Genomic DNA, 26260 nt, shown 5'->3' with positions numbered 1-26260 from the left:
GGAAGTTGTGACAGACAGAGTGAAAAGAAGGAAGCCTGTACAACAAGGCGCTGAAGTTATTCTGCAAAAAATGTGGCAAAGCAATTCACTTTTAGTTCTGAATACAGTGTTATGTTTGGGGCAAATCCAATACAACTCTTTACGGAGTAGCACTCTCCATATATTCAAGCATCGTGGTGGCTGCATCAGTTTATGCTTGTAAATCATTAAGGACTGCAGAGTTTTTCAGTAACTAAAATAAATGGAATAGTGCTAAGTACAGGCAAAATCCTAGAGGAAAACCTGGTTCAGTCTGCTTTCCACCAGACACTGGGAGATGAATTCACCTTACAGCAAGACAATAACCTAAAACACAAGGCCAAATCTACACTGGAGTTAATTACCAAGAAGACATTGAATGTTCCTGTTTTGACTCGTCTACTTAAAAATCTATTGCAAGACCTGAAAATGGTTGTCTTGTAATCATCAACAACCAATTTGACAGAGCTTGAAGAATTTTGAAAAGAATAATGGGCAAATGTTGCACAATCCAGATTTGGAAAGCTCTTAGAGACTCACCCAGAAACACTCCACTGTAATCACTTTGTCAATATGCTGTATTGTGTGTAGTTGGGTGAGAAAAACAATCAATTTAATCCTTTTATAATTCAGGCTGTAACACAACAAAATGTGGAATAAGTCAAGAGGTATGAATACTTTGTGAAGGCCCTGTATGTCATAAGGATGTAGTAGCCTACTGGTGATGTAAACACTTCTCCAATAGTTGCTGAGATTTTATATTTTGCACAGGCAAGATGAGACGTAGGCCAATGTCATAGGCCTATGGTCAACCAATCATATTTCTCAAATCCTTCCTGGCTAAAAGTGCCACCTACTTAAAAAAAGTGTGCTTTTGGTGAAGAGCTACAAAATGAAATAGCTGTATTACACTGAAAGATAGATGGTCATTTTGTCAAATTTGTGAGGATCTCCATGCTCATTAGTTGCTCATTCAACATTTTCTGCTACTTCAATCAAGCCTGTTTTAAATGTTTTTCATTCATGTAGGCTACACTGTCCTGCAAATGTCCTGCTAAATCCTCCTTTTGCTCCACATTTAGGTATTTTAAATGTGGTCACCCTAACTATAGGTGTTATACCTGTTTCTGTTCCTCTCCAAGGCCGTCCCACATGGAGGCCACTATCTTGGATACCTCTCCAAAAGTAGCATTGGGGTTGGATCCCTTGATGGCTGCCTGGGTGTCTCTGAAGAACAGAGCGTAGGCAGAGACTGGCTTCGAGGGTTCGTTGGGATCCTTCTTCTTCTTCTTCTTGGGGGTCTTGGGCTTTTTGGGCGTCTCGACCGCTGCCGGTCGCTTCTCTGCCTGCTGGGAGGAGAGATAGAAATGGTCAGACTAAATGGGTTTCTGGAGAGAGAGGAATTAGTGTGGAATCGGTGTAATTGATTGATTAGATGATGGAACAGGATGGAAATGAAGGGTGAATATGCTAAACATACTGTAGGGCCCAGACTTTTCCTGACAATAGGAGCTGAGCAGGGAAATGTAAAACACATACTGTATGGCTCCTAACGTACAATGTAAAACCAAGTGTTTTTGGATCTGAACACATACAGTGCCTTGCGAAAGTATTCAGCCCCCTTGAACTTTGCGACCTTTTGCCACATTTCAGGCTTCAAACATAAAGATATAAAACTGTATTTTTTTGTGAAGAATCAACAACAAGTGGGACACAATCATGAAGTGGAAAGACATTTATTGGATATTTCAAACTTTTTTAACAAATCAAAAACTGAAAAATTGGGCGTGCAAAATTATTCAGCCCCCTTAAGTTAATACTTTGTAGCGCCACCTTTTGCTGCGATTACAGCTGTAAGTCGCTTGGGGTATGTCTCTATCAGTTTTGCACATCGAGAGACTGACATTTTTTCCCATTCCTCCTTGCAAAACAGTTCGAGCTCAGTGAGGTTGGATGGAGAGCATTTGTGAACAGCAGTTTTCAGTTCTTTCCACAGATTCTCGATTGGATTCAGGTCTGGACTTTGACTTGGCCATTCTAACACCTGGATATGTTTATTTTTGAACCATTCCATTGTAGATTTTGCTTTATGTTTTGGATCATTGTCTTGTTGGAAGACAAATCTCCGTCCCAGTCTCAGGTCTTTTGCTGACTCCATCAGGTTTTCTTCCAGAATGGTCCTGTATTTGGCTCCATCCATCTTCCCATCAATTTTAACCATCTTCCCTGTCCCCGCTGAAGAAAAGCAGGCCCAAACCATGATGCTGCCACCACCATGTTTGACAGTGGGGATAGTGTGGTCAGGGTGATGAGCTGTGTTGCTTTTACGCCAAACATAACGTTTTGCATTGTTGCCAAAAAGTTCAATTTTGGTTTCATCTGACCAGAGCACCTTCTTCCACATGTTTGGTATGTCTCCCAGGTGGCTTGTGGCAAACTTTAAATGACACTTTTTATGGATATCTTTAAGAAATGGCTTTCTTCTTGCCACTCTTCCATAAAGGCCAGATTTGTGCAATATACGACTGATTGTTGTCCTGATTGTTGTCTCCCACCTCAGCTGTAGATCTCTGCAGTTCATCCAGATTGATCATGGGCCTCTTGGCTGCATCTCTGATCAGTCTTCTCCTTGTATGAGCTGAAAGTTTAGAGGGACGGCCAGGTCTTGGTAGATTTGCAGTGATCTGATACTCCTTCCATTTCAATATTATCGCTTGCACAGTGCTCCTTGGGATGTTTAAAGCTTGGGAAATCTTTTTGTATCCAAATCCGGCTTGAAACTTCTTCACAACAGTATCTCGGACCTGCCTGGTGTGTTCCTTGTACTTCATGATGCTCTCTGCTCTTTTAACGGACCTCTGAGACTATCACAGTGCAGGTGCAATTATACGGAGACTTGATTACACACAGGTGGATTGTATTTATCATCATTAGTCATTTAGGTCAACATTGGATCATTCAGAGATCCTCACTGAACTTCTGGAGAGAGTTTGCTGCACTGAAAGTAAAGGGGCTGAATAATTTTGCACGCCCAATTTTTCAGTTTTTGATTTGTTAAAAAAGTTTGAAATATCCAATAAATGTCGTTCCACTTCATGATTGTGTCACACTTGTTGTTAATTCTTCACAAAAAAATACAGTTTTATATCTTTATGTTTGAAGCCTGAAATGTGGAAAAAGGTCGCAAAGTTCAAGGGGGCTGAATACTTTCGCAAGGCACTGTAACTAGACACTTTTCTGGAACCATTTTTAAACGCGGCAAGGCATTTAGTACTTCAACGAAAATGCGTCACAGTGTTTAGATTGTAAAAAAATTAAGGATTCTAGCTTTAATATCTCAAATATTTTTCATTGTGCTCCTAAATTTCTTTGTCTGCGCACATGTGCTCCTTGTAAAAAAGGTCAGCGTAGAGCCCTACGATTGAAAATATATATATTTTTTCCTGTTCAGCTGAATTTTAGGTAAGGTGACAGACAACACTGATCTGATTAAAAGGCATGTAAAGTCACATCAATTTCTAATAACTAAATGCACTGTAAACGGGACCATGGGAAGGTAAACACTAGTGTTTAAAATCTGAACACTTAGGAGATACAGGTGTTTTCCTGGTTGGAAACTGACTGGAAAAAGTTGACTATCATGTTTAATCTTGGATTCTAAACGCCTGTGCTTAAGATGAGAAGACTTAATGGCAAGTCTAAATGCCTTATGTTTAAACACTGATGTTTTGGTTATAAACGTGTGACATATTTCATGGTTTTACCGTGTATATACCAAAAATATTGCTGAACATTCTGAAACATTTCTCTCAATTTACATGATCTTGGTCAATAGGAATGTACCGTTTGAAACAATTTGCTTTTATTGTGAGATAGTGAACATGAACCTGAGAGTGAGAGTTTGGAAACAGATAAAGAAAACAGTGTCTGTATGAAAGGACCTTGACAGATGGACGTACCGGTAGTTTCAATTATGCCAGACGTTCCTTTCCATCACTGTGTTGAATATGTTTGTTTTATACTGATAATACAAAAATAGCCCTCCAGCTGAATAGCGCTCTGCACATTTCTGAAATGTTGACTGCATTCGATTTTATATTCCACTAAATTAAACATGATAATATTTCCAGATTGTTTCATTTTCTAAAGGATTGTTATTTGCAGTTAAAACATACGGTGAAAATATGGCAAAGGTGTTTGGGAAAAGTACCCTTTGGATTGATTTACATAGTATTGCATACGCATACGCAAAATGGCACCATTATACTAGCAATCACATAAGCATTAAGATAGCATCTCTCCACGGTGACGTTTTTCTCCAGGGAAAAGGGTAAACAAATGCAATGGCGCAAAGGTTACAGATGACTCACCCTTATACAAATGTGTGTGTGTATGTGTGCGTGTGTTTGTATAGGATAGTGTGTGTGTGTGCGTGCGTGCGTGTGTTTGTATAGAATAGTGTGTGTGTGTGTGTGTGTGTGTGTGTGTGTGTGTGTGTGTGTGTGCGTGCGTGCGTGTGTGTTTGTATAGAATAGTGTGTGCGTGCGTGCGTGTGTGCGTGCGTGTGTGTTTGTATAGAATAGTGTGTGTGTGTGTGCGTGCGTTTTTATAGAATAGTGTGTGTGCGTGCGTGCGTTTGTATAGAATAGTGTGTGTGTGTGCGTGCGTTTGTATAGAATAGTGTGTGTGTGCGTGCGTGCGTGTGTTTGTATAGAATATTGTGTGTGTGTGTGCGTGCATGCGTGCGTTTGTATAGAATATTGTGTGTGTGTGTGCGTGCGTTTGTATAGAATAGTGTGTGTGTGTGTGCGTGTGTTTGTATAGAATAGTGTGTGTGTGTGTGTGCGTGCGTGCGTGCGTGCGTGCGTATAGAATAGTGTGTGTGTGCGTGCGTGCGTGTGTTTGTATAGAATAGAATGTGTATAGAATAGTGTGTGTGTGTGTATAGAATAGTGTGTGTGTAGGGCGTGTGTGTGTGTGTGCGTGCGTGTGTTTGTATAGAATAGTGTGTGTGTGTGTGTGTTTGTATAGAATAGTGTGTGTGTGTGTGTGTGTGTGCGTGCGTTTGTATAGAATAGTGTGTGTGTGTGTGTGCGTGCGTGCGTATAGAATAGTGTGTGTGTGCGTGCGTGCGTGTGTTTGTATAGAATGTGTGTGTGTGTGCGTGCGTGCGTGCGTGTGTGCGTTTGTATAGAATAGTGATGTGTGTGCGTGCATGCGTGTGTTTGTATAGAATAGTGTGTGTGTGTGTGTGCGTGTGCGTGCGTGCGTGTGTTTGTATAGAATAGTGTGTGTGTGTGCGTTTGTATAGAATAGTGTGTGTGTGTGTGTGTGCGTTTGTATAGAATAGTGTGTGTGTGTGCGTTTGTATAGAATAGTGTGTGTGTGTGTGTGTGTGTGCGTTTGTATAGAATAGTGTGTGTGTGTGTGTGTGTGCGTTTGTATAGAATAGTGTGTGTGTGTGCGTGTGTATAGAATAGTGTGTGTGTGCGTTTGTATAGAATAGTGTGTGTGTGTGTGCGCGTGCGTGTATATAGAATAGTGTGTGTGTGTGTGTGTGTGTATAGAATAGTGTGTGTGTTAGGGCGTGTTTATAGAATAGTGTGTGTGTGTTTGTATAAAATAGTGTGTGTGTGCGTGTGTATAGAATAATGTGTGTGTGTGTGTGTGTAGGTGTATAGAATAGTGTGTGTGTAGGGAGTGTGTATAGAATAGTGTGTGTGTGTAGGGCGTGTGTGCGTGTGTATAGAATAGTGTGTGTGTGTGTGTGTATAGAATAGTGTGTGTGTAGGGCGTGTGTATAGAATAGTGTGTGTGTGTAGGGCGTGTGTATAGAATAGTGTGTGTGTGTAGGGCGTGTGTGTGTGTGTAGGGCGTGTGTATAGAATAGTGTGTGTGTGTAGGGCGTGTGTATAGAATAGTGTGTTTGTGCGTGTGTATAGAATAGTGTGTGTGTGTGTGTATAGAATAGTGTGTGTGTAGGGCGTGTGTACGGAATAGTGTGTGTGTGTAGGGCGTGTGTATAGAATAGTGTGTGTGTGTAGGGCGTGTGTATAGAATAGTGTGTGTGTGTAGGGCTGTGGCAGTCATGACAATTTGTCAGCCGATAACTGTCATCCAAATAACTGTTGGTCTCACATTAATTGACCTTTAATTAACATAAACACGTTTAGCATCTCCGACTTCCACGCATAGCCTACAAGCCACTGATGTGGACATCTACTTTTTAAAAAGTAGAATAAATCCATTTAATATAGCCTACGCCATCACAATAAATCCATTATTTATTTTAGGCCGGTCTAAAGAAACATTATGATATGAAGAAAATGTTGAATATTCTGAGTTGTCCTTATGTTAAGGCTTGATCTGGCTCGGCCGTATGGCTATGGGCTACATTAGTGGACAAGATTTGCTAATAATTCCTGTGGCATTATTTAATATCATTTTATAGTAAGAAGATTTCAAAGGGAGTGTGCACATGCGGCTATTCTGTGTTGAACGTTTAACAAAGTGATAGTTTGAAACAGGTCCTACTATATGCTTAGTTTAGAGTTATTTATGCAACTTTTTTATTTTATTTTACCAGGCAAGTCAGTTAAGAACAAATTCTTATTTTCAATGCCAGTAGGTTAACTGCCTGTTCAGGTGCAGAACGACAGATTCGAACTTGCAACCTTTCGGTTACTAGTCCAACGCTCTAACCACTAGGCTATCCTGCCACCTTCAGTTGGGATACAAACCGTAGAAAGTATTAGAAATTAAATAATATAATCTAAGTGCATGAATGACGCTGATGACGACAGTCATGATGACACACTGCTCTGTTTCATGCGCAGGCTGCACACACTTCATCAGTCTCTAATTCACAATTTGACAAGCACTTGAAAATATTCTCAGACTATTCTAAATTTAATCTGGTCTTTACATATAGCCTACTAATATATGTGTGGAATTATTTTCTATTTAGAATGGCCCACAAAAAAACGTCATCCGTAGCCTGCACTCTAATCGCAAATGGAGGAAGCACTTCCCGCGGTGAGATTTTTAATACGCCAGGTAGTAAAGCGGATTAAAGTGCTTAATTTTAAGAATTGGGCCATAAATATAGCAGCCGAGAAAGATGGGATCCTCTTTTAAATAGTGGCCAGTCAAAACTCTGTTTTCACACGTGATTGCGCAATGACTGGCCTTATAAGAACACGTTTCACTAGGGTCTGTGCGCTATGGGCTCTCCAACCGTGTTCCAGGGCCCCTAGGCCTATAGGCTAGGCTTAGAGATATTTGGCCACTTTAGTTGTGATACAAACCTTATCAAAACATAAAGGCCAAGCTACTTGATGCAAGAAACTATGATTTGAAAAAGTAACAAAAAAATGCAAGCAATGTTTCTTGCCTTAGACTGCACACGCTGGGCTTCATTCACAATTGATACTATTCTCTCAACTCCATCTTGTCTTTACATAAACTAAATAATATATGTGAAATTAGTTTTGACTTAGAATAGGCCATTATCATGCACCTGTCAGAACAGGAGCCAGGTAAAAAAAAAAAAAAAAAAAAGAGAACGGAGGATGATTTTCCCATGGTTCCTTTTCATGCCAGCCAGGTAGGCTACTCTGGTTGGAAAGCGAAAGCAATGTGTTTAATATTAGGAAAGGTGAGAAATAAATATAGTAGGCCTAGCTTATTGAAAGCTGATTGGATCCTCCTCTTTTTAATAGAGGCCACCAAAACTCTATTTTCTCACGCAATTGTATACCATAGCCCAGTGGTTCCCAACCAGGAGTACTAACCCTGGGGGTACTCTGCCCATCCACAGGGTACTTGAGAAGACTCATGAGACCACAGGCTTACTGGTAAAATACACATGAGGGGGTACTTTAGGGGAACTCCGGGCAGAGCAAAATTCAGTTGGTGGTACAGTAACCGAAAAAGGTTGGGAACCACTGGCATAGCCTATAACACTTATTTAATTCCATGCATCAACCAGGTATGAGGAGCTGGCTCTCACTGCCCAAAAGGTGATCCTATTCCACTCAAACAGACGGCAGGCGGCAGGGTAGCCTAGTGGTTAGAGCGTTGGACTAGTAACTGCAAGGTTGTAAGTTCAAATCTGTCGTTCTGCCCCTGAACAGGCAGTTAACCCACTAGGCTGTCATTGAAAATAAGAATTTGTTCTGACTGACTTGCCTAGTTAAATAAAGGCAAAAATAAAATAAAAACCTGAATGCCAGGGCTCTCATGAAGTGTTTGATTTGATTTACGATTGCATTTTCATTGATGTCAGAGTAGTTTGAGGGACAATACAGTGCTGAGTACCAGACCATTAGGACCTGAAGGAGGAACAATAGAGTACATTAGTGACTGGCCGTCCACAAGTTTGGTAAGCTACGATGAGCATCAGAGCTCAGTTTTGGAGGACTCAACGGTCACATGGAATTTGACTGCGGTCATGACTCGTGACTGCTGGTGTGGTGGTAATACGGTCACCGTAACAGCCCTAGGTGTGTGTGGGTGTCTGTATTATAAAGAAGTAAAAAAATGTTGGTGCTTGTGTATGTGTGCATATTTGTGTATGAGGGCGTCAACATCAGTGTGTGTGTGAGGTCGTCGACATCAACATCAGTGTGTGTGTGTGAGGACGTCGACATCAGTGTGTGTGTGTGTGTGTGTGTGTGTGGGCGTCGACATGTGTGAGGGTGTCAACTTAGGTGTTTGTGTGTGAGGGCGTCGACATCAGTGTGTGCTTGTGTATGTGTAAGAGTGCGACAACATAAGTGTGTGTGTGTGTGAGGGCGTCGACATCAGTGTGTATGTGTGTGTGTGAGGGAGTCGTCGACATCAGTGTGTGTGTGTGAGAGGTGTCGACATCAGTGTGTGTGTGAGAGAGGCGTCGAAATCAGTGTGTGTGTGTGTGAGGGAGTCGACATCATTGTGTGTGTGTGAGGCGTCGACATCAGTGTGTGTGTGTGAGGCGTCGACATCAGTGTGTGTGTGCGTGTGTGTGTGTGAGGGCGTCAACATCAGTGTGTGCGCCAATCACACTTCTCACCTTTATTGACTCTTCATTGTCATCCTCATGAACAGAGCTAGAAGGAGAGGGTGTGGCCGACTTGCTCCCAGGGGGAGATGGGGAATTATGGGTAACGTTGTTTCCGCTCAGTCCCAACTGGGTGTTGAGTTGTGATTGGTTGATGGTGGTAAGTTGACTCTGATGTCCCATGCCTGATTGGCTCCTGGATCTGAGTGCTTCCATTGGCTGATGGCTGTTGTACCGGGAATCGGAGTTGACCATTTGTTGCATCTGGGGGGAAAAAATGTAGCGTTGTTTTTAAATGGCATTAAAATAGCATACAATAATGCTACTTTTAACTCTCTTTAACCCACTCCTAACGCTCTTGAAACAGCTCTGCTCAGTCACATATACACTCACTAATGGTTCTTCACACACATCTTTGTTTCAACCATGACTGAAATCCTAACTAACATTCTTCAGCACAAGAACAATGTAATTTTTGTCTTTCCACAGGAAACACGGTTGTAGGTTGTGATTGAATAGCCTCTTCAGTGTGGCCCCCTGCCCCCACCCCACCCCAGAGTGTGGCCAGGTCATCTGATACCACAGGGACTGACAGGTGACCTGGGCGACGCCTCACACCTGCTATTGTCCCCGACACCATGTCATACACAATGTCCCCGACACCATGTCATACACAATGTCCCCGACACCATGTCATACACAATGTCCCCGGCACCATGTCATACACAATGTCCCTGACACCATGTCATACACAATGTCCCCGGCACCATGTCATACACAATGTCCCCGACACCATGTCATACACAATGTCCCCGGCACCATGTCATACACAATGTCCCTGACACCATGTCATACACAATGTCCCCAACACCATGTCATACACAATAACCCCGACAGGTGAGGCTTGGGCGGAGAGACTCACCTCAACACCAGGACAGGTGAGGCTTGGGCGGAGAGACTCACCTCAACACCAGGACAGGTGAGGCTTGGGCGGAGAGGCTCACCTCAACACCAGAACAGGTGAGGCTTGGGCGGAGAGACTCACCTCAACACCAGGACAGGTGAGGCTTGGGAGGAGAGGCTCACCTCAACACCAGGGCAGGTGAGGCTTGGGCGGAGAGGCTCACCTCAACACCAGGACAGGTGAGGCTTCGGAGGAGAGGCTCACCTCAACAACTCCTGTTAACTCTTATCTACAGAGATTAGCTCCATCCCCTCCAGCCAACTAACACCCTTATATCACCAACGACCCCATGACCTCTTCTGCCTCTTCTCTCCTCTTTTTGAAGAATAGGTGAATAACACACTATTTTTCCTCCAGGCTACTTCCTGTGCCCAACCACTGAGCACCTCCTCTCCTTATACAGATGTGTGACTGTTGGTACCGCCAGATAGAGCACATCATCGCAAAAGTTTAGCAACTGTCGGTTACCGTGGAAAACAACCTAATCCCCATGGTGACGTGAGGGAACTTTCCGAAGTATCGGAGAGGTGAGTCACAAGCCAGGTCATCATTATGACACTAATATGAATGGATACCAAAGATTATTTTATCATTGTCTGACTAACAACCCTACCTTATGGTATCAATAACGTGGGTGGATTTCATTTGGGGGGATGCAAACTAGTGCATTACGAACAGGAAACTGGCGGTAGTAGAATGCTGGTAAAAAGCTAGATGTTTAGTTTTTGTTTAAATATAAAAGTGATTGGGGTAGTTTGGCTCATGACTGGCTAAGTGACATATCAGGAATTATTATTTTTCCAACATCCCACCATCTCCCCCCTCTGCTTAGTACATTTTAAATGAAGGAAAAAGTAAACTACTTATCTCTAGACCTACATCATTCTTTTAAATATCTTCTCAAATAAAAAGATGTAAAGATACACTGCTTTTATCCACGGGTTCTGTGAAAAAAATTCCATCCCAGAACTGAATTTCTCTTCGACAATTTCTCTATTAATCGAACACCTACTCAGATGGAGTTCACTATAATCCCTAACGGTGGTTAAAAACAATATGACCAGAGACTGAGAGAATTAAGGCTAAACATATAGAAGACATGGTTCCATCAGTCCAGCCTCTTTCATTCCTTGCCGCGGCAACAAGCTCTCAGCCTCGTTGCCTGGCAACCATAATTCATAGCCACTCTAAATGGATGTTCTGTGAGAACATTAAGGTGAATGGGAACAAAATACCCTTTGTCAATCTGGTGAGTCTTTCAGCCAGCAGGTCATCCACCCCTGCTCCTTTTCCCTTCTTGCAAAAAACAACAACAACAATTTACGAATGTTGAGCAATAGAAAACACTAATGTTTAAGTTACTTAGTGAATGTGAAACATAATATATATATATTTTTTTAATTTGACCTTTATTTAACTAGGCAAGTCAGTTAAGAACTAATTCTTATTTTCAATGACGGCCTAGGAACAGTGGGTTAACTGCCTTGTTCAGGGGCAGAACGACAAATTTGTACCTTGTCAGTTCAGGGATTTGAGCCAAGATGTTAACTACTTAGTGAACGTGAAACATAATATGGTCGTAGCCAAGATGTTAACTACTTAGTGAACGTGAAACATAATATGGTCGTAGCCAAGATGTTAACTACTTAGTGAACGTGAAACATAATATGGTCGTAGCCAAGATGTTAACTACTTAGTGAACGTGAAACATAATATGGTCGTAGCCAAGATGTTAACTACTTAGTGAACGTGAAACATAATATGGTCGTAGCCAAGATGTTAACTACTTAGTGAACGTGAAACATAATATGGTCGTAGCCAAGATGTTAACTACTTAGTGAACGTGAAACATAATATGGTCGTAGCCAAGATGTTAACTACTTAGTGAACGTGAAACATAATATGGTCGTAGCCAAGATGTTAACTACTTAGTGAACGTGAAACATAATATGGTCGTAGCCAAGATGTTAACTACTTAGTGAACGTGAAACATAATATGGTCGTAGCCAAGATGTTAACTACTTAGTGAACGTGAAACATAATATGGTCGTAGCCAAGATGTTAACTACTTAGTGAACGTGAAACATAATATGGTCGTAGCCAAGATGTTAACTACTTAGTGAACGTGAAACATAATATGGTCGTAGCCAAGATGTTAACTACTTAGTGAACGTGAAACATAATATGGTCGTAGCCAAGATGTTAACTACTTAGTGAACGTGAAACATAATATGGTCGTAGCCAAGATGTTAACTACTTAGTGAACGTGAAACATAATATGGTCGTAGCCAAGATGTTAACTACTTAGTGAATGTGAAACATAATATGGTCGTAGCCAAGATGTTAACTACTTAGTGAACGTGAAACATAATATGGTCGTAGCCAAGATGTCAACTACTTAGTGAATGTGAAACATAATATGGTCGTAGCCAAGATGTTAACTACTTAGTGAACGTGAAACATAATATGGTCGTAGCCAAGATGTTAACTACTTAGTGAACGTGAAACATAATATGGTCGTAGCCAAGATGTTAACTACTTAGTGAACGTGAAACATAATATGGTCGTAGCCAAGATGTTAACTACTTAGTGAACGTGAAACATAAAATGGTCGTAGCCAAGATGTTAACTACTTAGTGAACGTGAAACATAATATGGTCGTAGCCAAGATGTTAACTACTTAGTGAACGTGAAACATAATATGGTCGTAGCCAAGATGTTAACTACTTAGTGAACGTGAAACATAATATGGTCGTAGCCAAGATGTTAACTACTTAGTGAACGTGAAACATAATATGGTCGTAGCCAAGATGTTAACTACTTAGTGAACGTGAAACATAATATGGTCGTAGCCAAGATGTTAACTACTTAGTGAACGTGAAACATAATATGGTCGTAGCCAAGATGTTAACTACTTAGTGAACGTGAAACATAATATGGTCGTAGCCAAGATGTGAACGTGAAACATAATATGGTCGTAGCCAAGATGTTAACTACTTAGTGAACGTGAAACATAATATGGTCGTAGCCAAGATGTTAACTACTTAGTGAACGTGAAACATAATATGGTCGTAGCCAAGATGTTAACTACTTAGTGAATGTGAAACATAATATGGTCGTAGCCAAGATGTTTTAGCTACTTAGTGAATGTGAAACATAATATGGTCGTAGCCAAGATGTTAACTACTTAGTGAACGTGAAACATAATATGGTCGTAGCCAAGATGTTAACTACTTAGTGAACGTGAAACATAATATGGTCGTAGCCAAGATGTTAACTACTTAGTGAATGTGAAACATAATATGGTCGTAGCCAAGATGTTAACTACTTAGTGAACGTGAAACATAATATGGTCGTAGCCAAGATGTTAACTACTTAGTGAATGTGAAACATAATATGGTCGTAGCCAAGATGTTTTAGCTACTTAGTGAATGTGAAACATAATATGGTCATAGACAAGATGTTTTAGCTACTTAGTGAATGTGAAACATAATATGGTCATAGACAAGATGTTTGGCCTAAAGTGGAAAATAAGCTGATATGTCCAGCCTTGGAAATCATTAAGTCCCACATTGAAAAGAGAAAATGGGTTATATGGTTTAAGAATGGGACTATGAGGTTCCATATCCCTGGCTAGTAGGACCCGGGAGCTAAACACACACAGCTACCCAGGTCTGATTAATGGAAATAAATATGCACTAGGGAAAATCATAAAGACCATGTAGACCGCACACGGTAAAACCATGCAGCTCCTCAGTGGTGGAGGTGCTGATGACACATAATATTGAATATGATGAACATGGCCAAAGGCAGAAAGATTAATGTCTGAGAGAGGGAGGTGAGAAGTTTCACTTTGACGAGAATGGGAGATGATCTCCAATACCTATGCAGAGTAGTTAACCACGGTTAGTCATGTCACCTATCACATTGTGAGGTTTCTGCATGGAAAGACAAATCTAAAAGTTAAAGTTTCGTTTCATCCCTTTTTCAAAAGTCAAGACTTGCATTGAGTGTATTTCTTCTGAATGTCACCCCACCAGATTGCTTTCGATTTATAGTGAATAAATATCAGGGGAAAACTCCCCCTCAATCATCTAAAAACAAATGGGTCATCCATTAGTACAGCGGAGACCCAATGGGGTGTCCAGGATTTTGTTCTATCCCGGCACCAACACACCTGATTGAACCAACCAACCGCTCGTCAAGCCCTCAATTACTTGGATCAGGTGTGTTGTTGCTGGTATGGAACATATGCCTGCACCCACAGCTGCCCTCCAGGGCAGAAAATCACACACTGCTTGCTAGTGGCATCAGGCTAGACTCACCACAGACAGGGTGCTGGACATCAGGCTGCCATGTTGGCTCAAGAGCCCTCCATCCTGGCCCATCATGTCCATTCCCTGAAGGTGGAAGGGGTGTAGGCCACTCTGGGAGTGAACGGGAGCCAGCGGGTGGTAGGAGCCAGACTCCGACTCTGGTAGGTGGGGGTGCAGCATGTGTTCTGGGATGGTGGGAGGTGTGATGGGGGGAATGTTGAAGTCTTCATCCCCCAAACTCGGCACTGGATAGGACTGTAAAAGAAGAGGAGCGGGAGAAACAGAATATGTTACAGAATAATAACATAACAATATTATCATTTAGGAGAAATGTTTTAGTGGATGCAAGTCCAACCAAACTGAGCACTCAAACACATTGATGCTAGTGGATGAGGTGAGTTTCCCCTGTACAACGTAAAGCTCTTTGAGCGTCTGAAAATCAATCCAATTCATTATTACTACAGTATTATATTACAGCTCAACTACAGCACTGCGATGCAGAACATGCAGATGGCTTCAGATAATTATAGTAGTCATTAATAGACTACTATAGTTCCATGAGTCTTTATTAAGACTGCAGTGGGACTTCTGTAAATACCTCCTAAATTAGTTATATTATTAGAAGGCAATTAGGATTAATGATGTACACTGCCTTGAACGATTCTTATGATCAACAAGACCAACAATGAGGATTAATCATCATCGTTAATACAATCACGATTACTTGACTTAATTCATACATACATGATCAACTACACATAGGAAACATATAAGTTCATTTCACATGTAACCAAATGTGTGTAAATGCATTAGGCATGTTTTTCAATGATTCCGGCTAAATAAAAGGGGGTTTGAGGGTATGTAAATGTATGTAAAAAAGTCCCTCATTAACGTCTAATTAAAAGGCTTATTTTATGCGTCTCCACAGTCAGTTCCACTTGGCTGTGCAGGATGATCTGTCTCCCTCTCAATCTCTTTGGACCCCTTTTTAGCTTGAAAAATGTATAGCAGACAAGGTAGATGAAAGGCAGTAAAAATCTGAAGCAAACCATAAATTATTCTGTAAACACTGCAAAAAACTGCACTCACCTCGAATCAACAGGAAATGTGTGTTAAGGTATCTGTACCGGTGGAGGATAGTGGGAGGAGCTATAAGAGGATGGGTTCATTGTAATGGCTGGAATGGAGTAAATGGAACAGAGTAAAACATGGTTTCCCTATGTTTGATGTTTTAGATACAGTTCCATTCATTCCATTCCAGCCATTAAAATGAGCCTGTCCTCCTATTGCTCCTCCCACCAATCTCCTCTGGTCTATACAGCTCTGAAATAGGAACCATTTCCATAAAGAGGGAAAGAATTATTCAACACATCAACTTGCTCTTGATCAATTAGACCCACACAATTTAGTTTTACTCGGTGAAGCTTTCCAAAAGACGACAGCACAACAAATCACACTTCTGATACAAGTAAAATGTTTTATTTTTCTCTCTACCCCAGAAGTGTCTTTTTCCCAGTTTCATCAGAGGGCTCAGGAGTTACACTCTGCCTCTACTACCTCCTCGTTGATTCCCTCCAACATTTTCATTACCACTAATTTACAGCTTTTATTTGCTGAAAACAAAATGGAGCTGACAGACAGCCAACTCCAGACAATTAGGCAGAGAATCAGTTCCAAAACCCATCTCTACTGAAATACCAGCCCAACTGTTCTTTTAAAAGACGGTAATAATCGTTTTAATGAGCTTCCTTCAGCTTCTATCTCTCTCTCTCTCTCGCTCTCTCTCTCTGCTAAAAGCCAACATTTTGCATTCATTTGCATATTTGATTGTGTTTCCTCTCACAGATGTCGAAGTTGGTTGGTTGGTAGGAAATATGTTGGCACAATTCATACAGTAAGGTTTTCAGGAACGCAAAATGATTTTACTGTCATAAAAACAAAAAGATTGTCATAATGGTTGTTGCCTGGGGGTTACTTGATGATATTGATATTGCTTCAAATTTGACAAATGATTTTGTTTTGCTTATCATTTCTCTATAAATAGGCCTACAGACAGACCTTACTTTGGGACTTAATAAAAGGCCAAGCCAATGTTGTGGCAAAGGCGTTTCAAAGTATGGACATAAAACATTGATAATTACATAACAACAACAAACATGACAGTTACATAACTAACTTCCTGTGCAGAGTTCTAATGTAGTTGTTGTTTTTAAACTCTGTGGCCCTCCAAGAAAAACACTCAATATACAGTATGCACCCATCTACTCTGGTTTTCTAATATTCACACTGAAGAGAGTCATGGGAGAACTTGTGTCGAGGCCAGACAGACAGCAATGTTACATGTGTAACATGAGAGTGATGGTTACCAAGTGATCAAGAGGAGAGAAGAGAGCCAAACCATCAATGGATAGAGAGAGAGACAGAGAGAAAAATATGTACTGTATTGTAAACCTGTAAATCAGGGATGGGCAACTTTGATGGGTGTGGGGGCCACAAACAATCGGAACTCTTTACCCACATCCATACCCACACATCAGGTCAGAGCCGACCCTAGCCTATTGGGGGCCCTAAGTGAAATTTCGTTGGAGGCCCACCCCCCAACCAAATTACTATTCTAACTCTCAACAGTAAGTTGAAACCCCAACTGAGTTCCAACATTTTAAAATGTTTTATTTGGAAATGAAATCACTTTCCATGTGAATTAACGGGAATATATGGGAATTAATGGAAATATGCTAATTAATATTAACACCATTTAAATGTAAATGTTTTTTTGCATTGGATATATTTACCATATCATAAGGAGACAGAAACACAAACCTTTAACCTTATCATATCAGGAATCAAGGTAAGAACCAGATGCAGACTGTCGAAGTTACAATGTTTATTGTAGAAACAGAGGCAGGCAAAGACAGGTCAAGGCAGGCAGGGGTTGATAATCCAGAGTAAGGCAGAGGTACAGGATAGCAGGCAGACTCAGGGTCAGGGACAGGCAGAGAGGTCAGAAGGGTGGGTACAGGGTCAGGACAGGCAAAGGTCAAAACCAGGAGGATGAGAAAAGAGAGGCTGGGAAAAGATAGGAGCTGACAGGAAAATGCTGGCAAGCTTGAACAAACAAGACGAACTGGATACAAACAGACAGAGAACACAGGTATAAATACACAGGGGATAATTGGGAAGATGGGTGACACCTGGAGGTGGGTGGAGGACAGGTGAAACAGATTAGGGCGTGACATAAATAGACATAATTGCAAACGATTAAATCCTTCCAATAGAAAAAAAAAATGAGTTACGAATGTAACTTTAATTAAATGAGTTGACTCTTCACATGGGATGATTACACTGAGCAACACAATAAATGGAATATTAATTGATCCCCAATGATCCATCGCATCTGTAAAATGATGAGTCTAGAAACTAAAGCTTTGGTTGTTTTCCTCTCGGGCTTCCATGTCTTCTCCCTGGACCTCCTCAATGTCCACCTCTTAAACATCAGACTCTGAGGCCTCATCTTCACTGTCACTTTCCAACCTTGTTGAGAATGGCTCGTTGTAAGGCTCAAAAAGTCAAATTTTCCCAGACAGCCACCAATTTTTGAACCCTTGTATTGGTCAGCCTGTTGCGTGCTTTGGTGTGTGTGTTCCCAAACAAGGGCCAGTTGTGCTCTGAGGCGGCTGATGTTGGTGGGATCTGGAGGATGATGGAGACAACAGGGTAAAGAGCCTCAGATCCACAAAGTCCCTTCCACCATGTGGCTGATGAGATGTTGGCAAGACTGCCATATTGCATCTCCATCCCAAAGCCCTTGCTTGGAAGTGTACTTCACCAGACTGCCAAGAACCTTGCCCTCATCCAGGCCAAGGTGGCGAGACACAGTAATGATGACACCATAGGCCTTGTTGATCTCTGCACCAGACAGGATGCTCTTGCCAGCATACTTGGGGTCCAACATGTACGCTGCGGCGTGTATGGGCTTCAGGCAGAAGTCTTCATGCTTTTTGATGTATTTCAGAACTGCAGTTTGCTTGGAGCAACAGTAAAGTGGGCAGGGCAGTACGGATTTCTTCTCTTACATCTGCAAGCAAAGTCTGAACATCAGACAGGATGACATTGTCTCCCTCGGCAGACTGTGATATAGCCATTTCTTGGAGCAACTCCTTCCCCTCCAGGAGACCAAAATTATGACAACACCACCCAAATCGGTGTTGCTGGGCAGCTTCAATGTGGTGCTCTTATTCTTCTCACTTTGCTTGGTGAGGTAGATTGCTGCTATAACTTGATGACCCATTACATACCTAACCATTTCCTTGGCTTTCTTGTAGAGTGTAACCATTGTTTCAGTGCCTTGATGTCCTTGGGCAGCAGATTCAATACATGAGCAGCAGGGTTTGATTGGAGAGTAGGACTCCTCCACTTTAGACCAAGCAGCCTTCGTGTTCGCAGCATTGTCTGTCACCAGTGCAAATCCCTTCTGTGGTCCAAGATGACTGCCTTCAGCTCATCTGCAATGTAGAGACCGGTGTGTCTGTTGTCCCTTGTGTCTGTGCTCTTGTAGAATACTGGTTGAGGGGTGGAGATTATGTAGTTAATTATTCCTTGGCCACGAACATTCGACCACCCATCAGAGATGATTGCAATACAGTCTGCTTTTTCTATGATTTGCTTGACCTTCACTTGAACTCTGTTGAACTCTGCATCCAGCAAATTAGTAGATAAAGCATGTCTGGTTGTAGGGGTGTATGCTGAATGAAGTACATTCAAAAATCTCGTCCAATACACATTGCCTGTGAGCATCAGATGTGAACCAGTTGCATACACAGCTTGAACAAAACATTCATCAGCATTTCTCTGACTACGTTCCTCCATTGAGCCAAAAAACCTTCTGATTCCAGGAGGACCATGAGCTGTTGCTATCAATAAGGTGTCTGATTCATAATTTTCACCTCAAATAGAAGTAGAGGGATTTTTGTCAGAGGTTGCTTGTTGTGAGAGCTGAGGGAACTTTATGCACTTGGCCAGATGATTCTGCATCTTGTTGCATTCTTCACATATGATTCACATATAACATTAGCTGCAGTGAAATTAGATAGTGCCCGTGGCTTTTTCCTGTAAAGATTGAGAAAAAAAGAAATACAATTCCATGTACAGATAAATAGTTAAGCAGTTAGATTAAACAAATCCTTTGTAAGATAAATGTTTTGAAATTAAGCATGTATGGAAACAGATGAATGAACACTCCTCAGTTAGCAGGCTCAAGCAAGCTACAACCCACATGGTAGCAAAAACTAACTAGCAGAAACTGTTTTCACAAGTTATTTAAAAAAAACTTTTCTGTAGGCTACTATTTACTAGTTAACAAAACATAATGTATGTCATATAAAATATATCCACCCCACCTAGTACTGTAATCAAATCTTACCAGAAAGCATGTAGTCCTTGTCTCATACAGTGTAGTAGTGTGGGCTCAATAGCATCTCATTAGTGTGCAAGATCTTGAGAATCAGCTGTACATGCGATAGAAGAGTGCACTGCACAGGTGATGGAAGAATGCACTGTGCAAGCAGAGGGTTGCAATTCCATTGAATTGGGGATAGTTTAACCAAAATATGCCACAAGACCTAGAATTGCCTTATGTGTATCCCACAAAAAAAGGTTCACTGTTATAAGCTAACTTTTTTGATGAATTTAAGCAAAATTCTCCAAATTCCTGGGCTTAACTTCACATGGAAAATATCCGGAAACATTCCGGAAATTTACCAGAAAGTTTCTGACCCTTTGTAACCCTACTTGTGATAATTAGCACCCTAAAGTAAAAAACTTTTTAAACTAACATTATCTGAAGGTCTTATTACAAAGTAGTTGTTTTTCATGCTGCCATTCATTTGTCCTTTAGAAACAAAAAGCCCATTGCCTCGTGAGCATATTTTCTAATATCAAGCCTTGTCCTGAATAAATTAGATTTTCTTCTTTCTGTCATTCTCTTCAATCGCCCATTGTCCCTTTCAGTTGAGAACAATGGTAAGGCCCTTTCTGCTCAGAACTATGCAAATGCCTGCTAGTGGGCCTATTTTGATTAACCCCATTCAAATATATTGTATTCTTATTACAAATGCACCATTCAAATGAAAATGTTCCTCCTAACATTAGCCTCTAGAATGACAATGATTAGCAACAGTTGCAGAGCCTTCACCATAGTTGAAAAAAAAGACTAATGACTTATAAGTCAACTTCAACCAACATCAAATCATGAAATGGTTTTCTATTTGAAAATATGTAACAACTGATGGGTGCAGTGCAGACCAGCCATCTTCAAAATAATTTGATCATATTGAGATATTTCTCTCCTTTCATTTCACTCATATCTAGTCAACACATCATTAATAATGCTGTAAGATGTAGTGTGTGGTAGAGGGGTGGGAGATGGGGAATTCCCTCCAACCAAGTTAAGGCCCCCACACCGCCTACACATACAGTTTTTATGATGAATAATTCTTGTTTTATTTTGCCTAAAAATGTTCCACTCAGCACTTGACCTACCCATAAACCATTGGCCCAATCTGGGAAGGTACTCTCTTATTACAGAAATATATTTTTTATCAAGGATCAACTGTTTCATTGTTTGAGATAAAAGTTGAGATAAATACAAAAAAAACGAATGAAAATAGCTATTTTAGATTTGTCTAAGATAAGCCTGAGTAAAATAATCAACATGGACTAAAAAGCAACAAATAAATAAAAATTAAATAGACTCAATATTTATTGTTTTAACAAAATGAGATCATTTTGCCTCAACAGCATAAAAGGCTTCCATATGAAACAGTCCCCCTCGCTTTCAATTCACATTCAAATATGATTTATTGGCATGACAATCTGCGAGCTGCAATGTTGCCAACGCAATTAATAATGAAACAACTTCTTTTTGCCTCTCTATTTTTCCTTCTATAATACTCTCACCAAATACTACCGAGCACAGACCTAAAAGATGTGAGACGAGTTCAGATTTCACAATAAGAAGAAATTTCACTTAACACCTACTGAACCAATGAAGGGGACATGCAGAATCAAACATACTGTACCTATTGCTGGGACAGGGTTTCAAACATTTTGGATTCTACATTGAAATGTGTTTGAGTCATAACTCTATAACACCTTTGATTTTAGACTCGGATAGATGTTATGGCTTTATACTCTATTCTGTGTTGTTTTTCTGCCTCGCCTGTTTGAGAGCAGCGCTGTGCTGTTGCTTAACCCTGTCTGCTGCCGAGATGTTCAAGGTGAACAGAACTGTTGCTGCCAATAAAACGAATTACCTGATCCCAAAGGTGTGTGTGTGTGTGTGTGTGTGTGTGTGTGTGTGTGTGTGTGTGTGTGTGTGTGTGTGTGTGTGTGTGTGTGTGTGTGTGTGCGTGTAAACAGTATGTGTGTGATGTGAGTCTGGGTGTAAAGGAAAGAGAGATGAGAAAGTAAGGAAGGGAAAAACAGATATATGGATGGACAGACTGGGAGAAGGGGGAAAGAGAGTGGGTATAGAAAAAAGCATTGTGCAAAGGTACTGTGTGTGTGTGTGTGTGTGTGTGTGTGTGTGTGTGTGTGTGTGTGTGTGTGTGTGTGTGTGTGTGTGTGTGTGTGTGTGTGTGTGTGTGTACAGTATCTACAGTATCTTTCATAATTAATAATTCTTTACATTTCATCATCAACATGCCAAAGTCAAGAAATAAGGGATTTTGATTTGCAGTATGATGCAGGCCTGGGTCGAAACGTTGTCATAACAAACACACTTTGGAGAGATTAGATCAAAGTGTGTAGTCTTTCTTTTTATACGAGTGAGGATTTGAACTTTCATCAACTGACAAGTGCCTGCCTTGTGTCTGAGCCCTGAAACCCACTGGTTGTGAATTTGTTGTTGTGTATTTACCCAGGGTAGCCGGGATCCATCGGAGTGAGCAGGGCCATCTCGTTTCCACAGGGGTCCAGTCTGTTTGGCGCTGAGATGCGTCTGGTGGGGGTTGGGAGGCACACGGAACTACCAGAGGGAACAGAAAGTTTAAGGGTCACCACAGAGTCATAGAAGGATGGAAGGAAGAACCCTTAGGCACAGATCTTGGAACAGCTCAGCATCCTTAAACTAGGCCATTACCCATCTGGGTGGAAATGTAAAACTCACCTTAGATTAGCTTCTAGAGAACAATGACAAACATGTTCTCTGGACAGTCAGGATGTTTTACCTAATACAGGTTAGCCTCATTGAGATATTTTTCAACCTGAATGGTAAGACATTTACTATTGCAGAAATTAGGGATGATGGGCACGATTAATCGAATATTCAAGTATCCGAATGGACATTACTATTTGATCATTTTTACATTTTAGTCAGTTAGTAATGCTCTTATCCAGAGCGACTTACACGATCACTTGCGAGAGTCTTAAATAAAAATACAATTATTGGCCTATTTTAACAATGAAAAGGCTTTTTAAATCAAATTACAGATGACATTGCTACACACAAGGACATTTGAAATTCCTAATTTAATAAAGCAAACTTTTGAATTTAGTTTTTATGACGTGCACCCCATGAAAAAGACATACAACAGGGAATGTGAATTACTGTGTGCGTTTATAATTCATGGACATTTTTGTATGGGTTGATACATTTTTAAATGGGAAAATCAGGTCTGAAATTTCAAAGTGGAAATTACAAACTTCAGAAGCCTTTTTAAACCTCAAATCCACTAAACATTTTACATTTGCTTTACAGGAAAGTTCTCCACCAAAAGGGTAATCAAATTAAGTTCCTACATCTGTATGTCTTCACACCCTAGAGGTAAATATATGGGCGAAGCACCTTTGGCAGCCATTACAGCTGTGATTATTTAAAAAAAGATTCTACCAACTTTGCACAACTCGTAGGGCAACATATATCCATTGTTTTTGTCAAAATTCCTCAAACTCAGTACTTTTGGTTGGGAATCATAGATGGGTAGCAATATTCAAACATTGTCTCTGATTTTCAAGCAAAGTTAAGTCAGGACTGTGAGTGGACCACTCAGGAACACTCAACACCTCTTGGAAAGCCATTCTGGAGTGTTTTTAGCATTCAAGTTTGTGTAATTGTCCCGCTGAAAAATAAAACTATTATATAATTAGGTTTTCAGAAGACTGAATGAAGTGGGTTTTCCTCTAAGTTTTACCACAGTCCTAATTAAAAGATTCTAAGTAAACCAGTATCAATATTTTCAGTAAATAAAATAAAACTGTTGTCATGGATATGGGAGACTGTGTGAGTGGCATGCAGTAGATTAAATTATGTCCAATCACAATTGATATAAATGATGCTAATTGCTGATGTAGAATGGCATAGCAATGGTGGGCCATAACTGATGTATACATCCACCATTCATTTTCATGAATTATTCACATTGGCTGAGATAGTTTTGTAAGATATTGTGGTGATTGACTTCAGCATATTACTCTGATTACATGACTATGAAAAACATTAGAATTCTTTTTTTTTAAGTACCAGCCATGCTGTGCACACCTCAGTAAATGTGTTTCTGACTATAGCGAAGGTGAAGACAGTTTCATATATGCCTGCAAAGGGTGTGAATTGCTCTGAAACGACACTTTCACACATTTATATGAGTCATAACAGAAACCAAAAACAATCGTTCCCCAGCCCAATATTTTAGGAACCTGACCTAAATTTTTTGGGGGGGATAAATGTAATTTTCCCTTGTTGAACTAATTCATGACACTTCTACTTTGTAATGACAAGAAATGAAACAGAGTGAAAAAGGTTTAACTGCAATGTAAGCAATAGAATATGTGTTGCTACATATGATGCTTATTAGCTAAATTACCATTCCTTTCAGTGAGATTGACCCTTTTGCAGACAGTAAATACGGGATTGAAGAAGTTGAACTTTAATGGAACAATTTGTCATTGTTGTAAATAAATGATTGGTATAATGTTCTTGAATAACATTCATATTGAGTGATATAGCATAGCGCAACTTGTTATTAGACTGCACAATCCTCCCTTGAAAACGCATGGGTACAGTATCCTATTAAGAGCTATTTGTGAAACCACAGTCTCCAATTCGTTATCTCCATCGCCCTACAGCCCCTAGACTAAGGGAAGCAACGGCTAATTAACACAAAGCCTTTAGTTCATTAATAAAGTAAGTTAATTATCCATTTCCTACAGACAGGAACACTGTGTTTGAACTAAAACACAATAAAGGTGAAATTAAAACAACATGAAATACTATTTTAATCTGGCCACGATGGCTGCCTCAGGAACATACAATTCTTTATAAATATTTGATTGTGTCCCTTAAAGCTAGAGTCCTTAACTGAAACACTAACAGAGCATCTCCCCGCCTCTGGTTTGGTAAAAAGCAGATGGAACTAGCTGCAGTACCCCATGAGGAAGGGGTCACACCCAAACAATCAGACTCGGACAATCGGACCTGGTGGCACAAAATAATAAAAAGGTCTGACTGCACAGAGATGCTTTGGGAAAATGGTCATAACAGGGGACCAGTGTGTGTTTCGGGGGGGAGGTGTATCTGAGCGCCATCAGCTAGGACTTGACATTGGGGAGATTTGATTAACCAATCTTGCTCAATATTCCATGCCTTCTCAAACAGCAACAAAAGTCTTCTCTTGAGTTGGGCTCGGGGATGGAACAGCTGTTGAACATCTGAGCTTGTGGTTGTTTGTGGGGGAAAGGTGGGGAGCGTGTGTGTGTGTGTGTGTGTGTGTATTCCACATCTGTTGATTTGGGGTAAGGATGTTAGGGACAATACAGGTTGAATCGCGATAATTGTTTGCCAAAAATGTAATTTTTGTAATGGCAATCCTTTGTATCAACATTATTACACATATTATTATTTAATTGTGGAAATAAATAAAGATATATATTTTTAAATAAGTGTATACATTACAATGGAGGTGAGGGCGTTGGAAATGCTTTTGTCAGTTAATCTGCTTCTGCTCTGTGGGTGGCACTGTGTGCTCTTTATAAAGAATGGGTCCCAATCTCTCAAAGGCCATAGGATATAAGTGGACTAGAGTGGTCTGCCAGTCACTCAAGTGTAATATATTATAAAAAATAAAGTGAACTGGATGGAATATGGGGAATTTTTTAAATCTTCAACATAGAAATGCTACCAAAAATAATTTACTAAAACTTGTTACAAATGACAGAGTAAACCATGATTCACCAAACTATATTTTGAAAGAGGAAGCAAAGTACTTTAAGCATATGTTTTCATTTAGGTCTCCTCCATCTCCACTAACCAAAGTCAATTGTAAGGATTTTTCCCTATTAATAATGTAAAATTAACAGCTGTACAGAAAGGCTCACGTGAAGGCCAAATTACAGAGGAGGAACTTCTTGGTGCAGTTAAAGCCTTTAAGTCTAGGAAAACTCCTGGGCTGGATGGCATACCAGTTGAGGTATAGCGCACCTTTTTTGATGTACTCAGGGGAGCTTTATAAGCATGTTTTAACCACTGCTATAAAAATGGTAGATTATCAGATACTCAACAAGGTGGTCTGAGTTCATTATTACTGAAACAGGACCCAGGTGATAAAAAATTGGAATCCCCTTAAACTTCAGTGTTGTGATGCAAAAATTCTAGCAAGGTGCATAGCGAATAGAATTAAAAAGGTATTGTTGGATATTATTCATCCTAATCAGAGGTTTTTTACATGGATGATACATTGGAGATAATTTAAGAAAGGTACTGGAAACAACACTATGAAAAATCTGGGAAATCAGGCCTGTTATTCATAGCTGACTTTGAAAAGGCTTTCGATGAAGTACAACTGGAATTTATATATAAATGCCTGGAATATTTCCATTTTGGAGAATCTCTTTTACAATGAATAAAAGTTATGTATAGTAACCCTAGGTGTA

At 40.4% G+C, this 26260-nt stretch overlaps 1 protein-coding gene across 2 annotated transcripts in view; it reads right to left on the bottom strand.

The window, feature by feature from the left end:
• LOC135558610 (thymocyte selection-associated high mobility group box protein TOX-like) overlaps nucleotides 1-26260 on the bottom strand; it is a 93620-nt gene that overhangs the window by 16899 nt on the left and 50461 nt on the right. Inside the window, exons 3-6 of one of the 2 annotated variants that reach the window (XM_064992540.1) lie at nucleotides 22254-22361; nucleotides 14348-14593; nucleotides 9071-9322; nucleotides 1140-1367 (exon numbers count right to left, since the gene is read on the bottom strand). In XM_064992540.1, coding sequence (XP_064848612.1) covers nucleotides 1140-1367; nucleotides 9071-9322; nucleotides 14348-14593; nucleotides 22254-22361 — 834 coding nt within the window. The remainder of the gene's footprint in view (nucleotides 1-1139; nucleotides 1368-9070; nucleotides 9323-14347; nucleotides 14594-22253; nucleotides 22362-26260) is intronic. The other variant, XM_064992541.1, reaches the window with a different exon arrangement.

This window comes from Oncorhynchus masou, chromosome 17 (assembly GCF_036934945.1).
Source record: "Oncorhynchus masou masou isolate Uvic2021 chromosome 17, UVic_Omas_1.1, whole genome shotgun sequence".
Taxonomy (NCBI): Eukaryota; Metazoa; Chordata; class Actinopteri; order Salmoniformes; family Salmonidae; genus Oncorhynchus; species Oncorhynchus masou.
This window is presented reverse-complemented; position numbering and strand designations above follow the sequence as displayed.